The 7,371-nt window shown below is 37.7% G+C and overlaps 2 protein-coding genes across 2 annotated transcripts; one reads left to right on the top strand and one right to left on the bottom strand.

Annotated features, from left to right (window-relative positions):
- Window positions 1–231: 231 nt before the first annotated feature.
- LOC120215831 (protein MICRORCHIDIA 4-like) lies at window positions 232–4,941 on the top strand. Its single transcript, XM_039213376.1, has 19 exons — window positions 232–724; window positions 825–899; window positions 985–1,019; window positions 1,096–1,174; window positions 1,267–1,359; window positions 1,481–1,565; window positions 1,677–1,752; window positions 1,849–1,977; window positions 2,088–2,189; window positions 2,273–2,374; window positions 2,451–2,612; window positions 2,714–2,809; window positions 2,921–2,972; window positions 3,069–3,180; window positions 3,273–3,696; window positions 3,782–3,882; window positions 3,975–4,038; window positions 4,152–4,274; window positions 4,852–4,941. Exons 1-19 carry the CDS (start codon window positions 232–234, stop codon window positions 4,939–4,941), a joined length of 2,493 nt encoding a protein of 830 aa, XP_039069307.1.
- A 1,691-nt stretch (window positions 4,942–6,632) lies between these two features.
- LOC120215884 (glutaredoxin-C5-like) lies at window positions 6,633–6,998 on the bottom strand. The gene has a single exon (XM_039213411.1). The coding sequence runs from the start codon at window positions 6,996–6,998 to the stop codon at window positions 6,633–6,635; it is 366 nt and encodes a 121-aa protein (XP_039069342.1).
- Between the last annotated feature and the right edge of the window lie 373 nt (window positions 6,999–7,371).

The raw sequence follows: 7,371 nt of genomic DNA on the forward strand, positions 1-7,371 counted from the left end.
TAATTTATCTAATTTTGAATTAAAAAGGATCTAAGAGGTAATTTCGCCTATAATATAATATTCCAATATAAATTGTCCTTTTTCCCGCGCCTTGCTTGTGTATATAAGAAATTAGAGCCCTAACGAAACTCGGTTTCTCTGTTGGTGTAAAGATCCAAATAAAAACCACTCTTTTTCTCCTTCTACACCCAAACAAGAAGAATGCTCCCAAAGCAAAGTTCTGTAATTTCAATGGCTTCTTCTCTTAATAATAACAATCTGCTCAAAGTAAAACCCGAACCCTACGTGTTCAACAACAGAATCGAACACAGTCCGACTCAGCAACTCGCCATTGAAATCAGCAGCGATAGTAGCAGTTCAAGCAGTGACGATTCTTCATATATCGACGACTCGTTACTGGGTTTTCTCCAATCCAATGCGGGTTTCAAAAGACGTAGTTCCGGTGAAGAGCCTGTCGGTTCTTGTTCGACCAAGAAACCGAAAACCGAGGGTTCTGGTTTCGCGCTTCCCACGACGTTTCTGGCTCCGCTTCCGCAAGAGGACGGGATTCTACCGTTGACCGTAATTGTTCCGGAGACCGGATTATCGGTGACGGAAACTGCTTCCCTTCAAGGCGTTGTTGAAATCCGTCAACGGAGTAAGGTTTCGAGGTCTTGCAAGCAGTTTTGGAAAGCGGGAGATTATGAAGGAGGCAATGCATGCGATTCTACCGTGTCTTGTACTGGTTAAAACCCTACTTTTTCTTTTAAGTTTAATTTGTGTTCCTTTTTAATATCTGAATTTGAATATTGACTTACATGTGTGTGTGTGTGTGTGTGTTGCAGTTGGCATGGATCATGTTAGGGTTCATCCCAAGTTTCTACATTCAAATGCAACCAGTCATAAGTGGGCTCTTGGAGGTACACATTATAATTAAAAACATTACTGTTCCTATTGGAACTTTGATAATTATGAATGATAAACAATGTTTCCTTCTTTGGACAGCCTTTGCTGAGCTTTTGGACAATGCCCTAGATGAGGTTTTTGCATTCTCCTTAAAGAAAACTCAGTTTTGTTTCCTCTTGCATTCATATTCTGATAGGACATTTCTTTCAGGCATGCAATGGAGCTACATACGTTTGCATAGATATGTTGCAGAATAAAAAAGATAACAGCAAGATGTTGCTTGTCGAAGGTAAATTGCCGGCGTAAATTTCCATAATCAATCGTTATAATTCATGTGCCTGATTTGTTCTTATGCTGCTCTTTTGTTTCTGATAATTGTAGATGATGGTGGAGGAATGAGCCCGGATAAAATGAGGCAATGCATGTCTCTTGGGTATTCTTCGAAAAGTAAAATGGCAAATACCATTGGTCAATGTGCGTATCTCTATCTATTTATTTATCTTTCTATATCTGCATATAGTTTCGCATGTTCCTTTCCGTTGACGACTGAATGCCACAACCATTGCATGTTATTTATGGTTTAACTGAATTTCAGATGGAAATGGCTTTAAGACCAGTACAATGAGGCTTGGAGCAGATGTTATTGTGTTTTCTCAAAGTCATAGGACAGATGGAAAGAGGTTGGTTCTTAATTATGAAAAAACTCTATTAAAATGCGACAGAATTCTTTCTTTTATGCTGTGCTTATTGTCTGTTATAAGTTCAAAGGCTGATTTTTCCCATTGTCTTAGCCCAACGAGGAGTATCGGAGTACTTTCCTACACATTTTTGACAGAAACCGGAAAGGAGGACATTGTAGTTCCAATTGTAAGAACTCTTCAACAATGTTATTATTTCTGCATATATATCTGTTCTTGTTTGTGCACAACATGCAGTCTAACTTTCTGTCTTTGAATTGAAAAGATTGATTATGAAAAAAGAGGACAGAGTTGGACCAAGATGACACGATCATTTGAGGATGATTGGAACAGGAATTTGGAAACTATAATCCGTTGGTCGCCATACACGTCTGAAACTGATCTACTTGAGCAAGTAAGTTTTGTTGTTTCGATTCGCTTTCTGATTCGATGTCGATGTGCTAGCATGGAAGTAAATGAATCGTACTAACTGCTGTCCCTGTTGTTGTGTCTGTCAAATTTTAGTTCAATTTTCTTAAAGATCATCATGGTACCCGCATAATAATTTACAATCTCTGGGAGGACGATGAAGGTAAACCGGAGCTAGATTTCGAGACCGATGATCATGTACGCTTTCAACTCCTTCTCATGTATCACTTTTCTCATTTTCTTTTTGAAATTCCAGTGACTAATGAAGTTTGGAATGGCAGGATATTCAAATTAGAGGAGTTAGTCGAGACGAAAAGAGCATCGAAATGGCGAAAACATTTCACAACTCGAGGCACTTCTTAACTTATCGGCATTCGTTGAGGGTGAGTCACTGATAATTTTGCATTCATCTGATCACCATGGCTGATTAACCATATTTTTCCCTTTTGTTCCTTGTAGAGCTATGCATCCATCCTTTACCTCAGGCTTCCAACTGATTTTCGAATGGTTCTGCGTGGAAAAGACATTGAACATCATAACATTATCGATGACATGATGCTCACTACGAAGATAGTATACCGGCCTCAGATAGTTTCCGGAAAAGCGCCGACTAGCTCTGATGTAATCGCTATAAAGCTTGATCTCTGATTTGGATTGTTCACTTGTTCTTTCCTTTACACTCTTTGAAAACTGAACGAATTTTGCCTGGACTTCTGTAACAGATGGTTGCAACTGTGACAATAGGGTTCGTGAAGGACGCACGATACCATATCGACATACAAGGATTTAATGTGTACCACAAGAACCGGCTTATCAAGGTTAGATTTTTGTTTTAATTAGGCAAAAGAATCTAAAACCATAGGTTGAGATTCCAATGGAATGTTAACCTTTTATTTTCCGTTCATGCATGGGAAAAACAACACCATCAGCCATTCTGGAGGGTGTGGAATGCAGCTGGAAGTAGCGGCCGAGGAGTACTCGGTATGGATAAATGCTTATATTCTACTTTCTGGTTCTCATTTTGGTCTACGGATCAGTGTTTTGGTAACTCCTCTTCCTTTTGATATTCTGCAATAGGTGTGTTGGAGGCCAATTTTGTCGAACCGGCGCACGACAAACAGGGTTTCGAGCGAACCATTGTGCTTTCAAGGCTGGAGGCGAAACTAGTTGGAATTCAGAAGGACTACTGGTTTGTACTCCCCATTACATGCGTAGGGAATTACTTGCATAATAAGCAAAACTAGTATTGGTCTCTGAACTATTCCTTGCTTTTCCGTTTAGGTTTAAAAATTGCCATGAAGTTGGTTACGCAGCTAGGAGGCCTGCAAAGAGCTCGGTCACGGAAGATGCGAGTCCCGTTTCATGTGTTCGAGAGAAGCCTTCTTCGCAACCGGCTCGAAACGACCAGTGCTCCACTAGCAAGGTCCAGAACATTCAATCCGGTGTTAAAGAGAAAACATCGGTTCCGAACCAAAACGGACATGTTACCCTTATCTCTATGAAGAAGTCTTCTTCACAACCAAATGAAAATGACCAAGTTTCGGTAAGAAGAAGTACCAGAATTCAATTGGGCATGAAGGATGATCAAAGTCCACCGGTAGACGAAGCAAATCAAGACAGAAAATCTTTCAGGGCATCGCCTTCGAACGGCGAATCTCGACAACCTCCCGCAGCAAACACCACACCATGTCCATCACATCTGAGGGTAAATTGTGTCCAATGCATTTGCATTTGATCGTCTATAGTGTTCTGTTCACTTGTATGATCAAGTTTATTCCATGTTTCAACAGGAAAAGGACAGGGTCGACGACAGAGATAAGAATTTGTCGAGTAATTGTGACATGCCGAGATTAAACAAATTGGAAGCTGAGAATCATGACTTGAAGGAAAGGTATACTACTTAATAATTTCCCCCTTAGCTTTTGTGTATTTTTGAAGATTGTTCTTCCTTGCTTAACCATTTGAACGTCCTTTCTGATGCAGGATGAACAAAATGAATGGTGAATTACAGTTCGAAAAAGATAGATGCAAATCACTTGAATTGCAAGTACGTTCATTCGCTGTCCATGCATTATCTGTAAATTAGATGAGGATATTATCGTAAACAACACTTGATTTATAGATTTTGAAGCTGATTATGTTTTTTTATTTGCAAATAAGGTCAAGCAAGAACAACAACGGAGCCAAGAGTTGGACAAAGAGCAGATAGTTCTGATTGATATGATTGTGGAAGAAAGGAGCAGGCGAGACGAGGAGGAAGAGAGATTAAGGAAGAAATTTAAGGTTGGCTTTATATATATATTTGGATAAATATTGATCACCGTTATATGAATGAAAATAGATGGTTGAGATTAACAATAATAAAATTTAAAGATATTCACTAAAAAAGAACACAATGAGTCAATCTCAGGCAGAGATTGACAATTTAACCAGAATTTGATGCATTCCGACCTGGCCTGACCCGATAGGATCGAAATTTAAAATAAAAATTCAAGTTCGGGTCGGATCGATTTTTTAAGAGATGGGTCAGGTGGAGGGTGAAAAAACTCGACTCAACGATAGGATAATAATGCGTAATTTTCTTAAAAAATTATTATATTTTTAATTAAATCCTTAATTTATATCGGGTCGAATCGGGTATGATTTATACTCTAAAATCAGGTCGGGTCGAATGTAGGATATAAAATTTTTGGTTCGGGTCGGGTTTGGATGGAGGATATCTATTTTCAAGTCGGGAGAGATTGACAAAAAATCTTACCCTAACTCGATATGTTGTCATCCCTTATCCGAGCCATCTATTTTCATCGTTTATACTGTGGTTTTTTATCTTCATTATTTAATTTTTTGGTGTAAATTGTAGGATGCTTCTGTCACCATTGATGAATTGCTTGAGAGAGTGAAGCGGCTTGAAACCAGCGGAGTTGTGGCAACCTTCAAAACACAACACTGAGTCTTACCATAAGGTTAAGGTCTCGGTTCTTGAGCATTTAAATTTTAAAAAAATAATGTAATTTGTAGTACTATAAGATTTATAAAAACCTAACCTCTTAAATTATTTTTCTAAAATTTATAGAATCATCACTACTTGTTTTCAAATTTATTGAGAAATTTTACGTCTCTCTTGAGAGAAAATTGTAAAGTGTCTCATAATATATTTATTTTTTTTATTTTAATCTCAAAATTTTATCTCCCAACTTTAAAGAGGGTGTTGATAACGTCTTATACAAAAATATTTTACTATTAGTATATATGTGTCAATTCTGAAAATATTTCTGGACCCGTCACTGATTTTAATGTTAAAGGCGTTGGATATATTGGACACTATTATACAAATTTTATGCGCAATTCAAACAAGGATTAATTTCCTTGTAACACTAGGTGGTACATATATTTATTCCATAATAAATTCAATACGGGAACATGATGTAAGAATTTTTGTAGTACATGTATTTAATATACATAAATAAGCAACATTCAGTACTCCATGTACAAAACAAGGTGGTACATAGAGAATATTGTCTCTTGTTTGATGACTATCTCTATACATAAATATGGAAAACATATGATTTTTTAATCATAGTAAATGGGCATAATAGAGGGTGGTACATAATAAATATCGGTGCCTTGCACAATACGAAGCAGTGCCATAAAGATGTTCCCTCTTGTTCTTGCAACCACTGCTGAAATTTTAATTGCTTTTATAATCCTCAGAATTCGACCTTTAAAGCACCCTACGCTCGCTTCAATGTGCAATTTCTTTTTCTTTCATTGGTTACTAATTAATTAGACAAAAAGAGGCCACGTTTGTACGATTCTAATGTAGATACTCCGCGTCAATCGAGTGATCTCAGTAAAAAAAATCATTATTATTTCTTGAAGTCATAAGTTCAAACATAAAAATTATTAGATGTGTGAACGTTAAACGTCAAATAGTTGAGAGTTATCTTTGAACAAAGAATTATTTGTACGTACCCTAGATTAATCAAATAATAATAATGTAGATACTCAACGGAACAATTACAGACGTTTCAGATGGGTAAATGGCGTGATACATGATTTGGAGAGATGAGGGGAGGAGGGGGAAGAAAAAGGATAAAATGAAAAAAAAAATTATTTACATCAAAACGACATCGTTTTGATATAAATTTGAGCTTTTTAAAGATTTAAAACTGCATCATTTTAGTACAAGTTGTCATGTCATAACGCCGTTAATTATTTGACGGTACAAAAAAAGTTTAATGTCTAAAGTTAAGTGAGCAAATTGAAAAAATTAAAAGTATGATAAGTGAAATGGGAGAGAGAGTAAAGTCAATGAGTAAACGTGTAATTTACTCACAATTTTTTTTATGATTATGGAATATAAAAAGAAGAAGAATCTTAGAAACAAAATAAATTAATTAAAACAAAGCTAATGATTATAGCAAAGCAAAGATAAGTTAGCTTCCATTATCTATACAATGAGACAATGCTGAGCTACATTAATTAAATGGAATTTGCATAAGACGATACTGTAACACAACACTTAACAAACTACTAATATAGTATATAATCGAAATGCAACGGAAAAAAAACCCTAATTCATGCATAATTTGTCAACTAATTACCATCTAAGTCATAAAATGTTTTCTATAGGGGGGAGAATTAGAGCCAGAGAGCCCCTGCCTCCTTGAGAAGTGGCACCAACGTTCCATTAATATGCGACGCCATGACTCGGTCCATTGAACCTATCAGCTTCCCTCCGATGAAAACAACCGGAACAGCTTGAGAGTTGCCGAGAAGCCTCGTCAGAGCTCTCTCCATCTCTTGCCCTCTCGGATCCTGGTCCAGCTCGTACACCGCCGGGTTCACTCCCATCCCGCAGAACAGCCTCTTGACTGCATGGCACATGCAACAGGTACTCACGCTGAATATCACCACGGCGCTCTCCGATGCCAGCTTCGCCAGCCGCTCCATCGGGTCCGACCCAATGTTACTCGTTGACGTGTAGGACTCACCCCGGTAAGGCATCGTTCTCTAAACGGCGCACGATCGCAGAAAGCAAAGACGAGCGGTGGTAGTACTCGATCGATGGTGTCGAAAAATGTTCGCGATGCCGAGCCTTTTATAAGGGCGGGAGGTGCATGATAGTTAATAAAGGTGGGGTTTGTCCGTTGTTGTCGCCGCTGTTTTTGATGAATTAAATACAGCAGTGCCGGAAGCTTTAATGGAAGCTTTAAAGCGGCTTAGGGAGTAAGTAATTTGTCGAGTCTAGAGAGTAAAAGCTTGGTTGCAACTTTTAATCGAAGTACATAAATACTGCTTCTTCTTATCGCACAAAAGTGTGAATTTTTATTAATATTAAAGGCATTTGGGTGTTTGAGACAAAGCATCAGTCTTTTTG

Source organism: Hibiscus syriacus, unplaced genomic scaffold, assembly GCF_006381635.1.
Source record: "Hibiscus syriacus cultivar Baekdansim isolate YM2019G1 unplaced genomic scaffold, ASM638163v2 tig00110156_pilon, whole genome shotgun sequence".
In the NCBI taxonomy this organism is placed as follows: Eukaryota; Viridiplantae; Streptophyta; class Magnoliopsida; order Malvales; family Malvaceae; genus Hibiscus; species Hibiscus syriacus.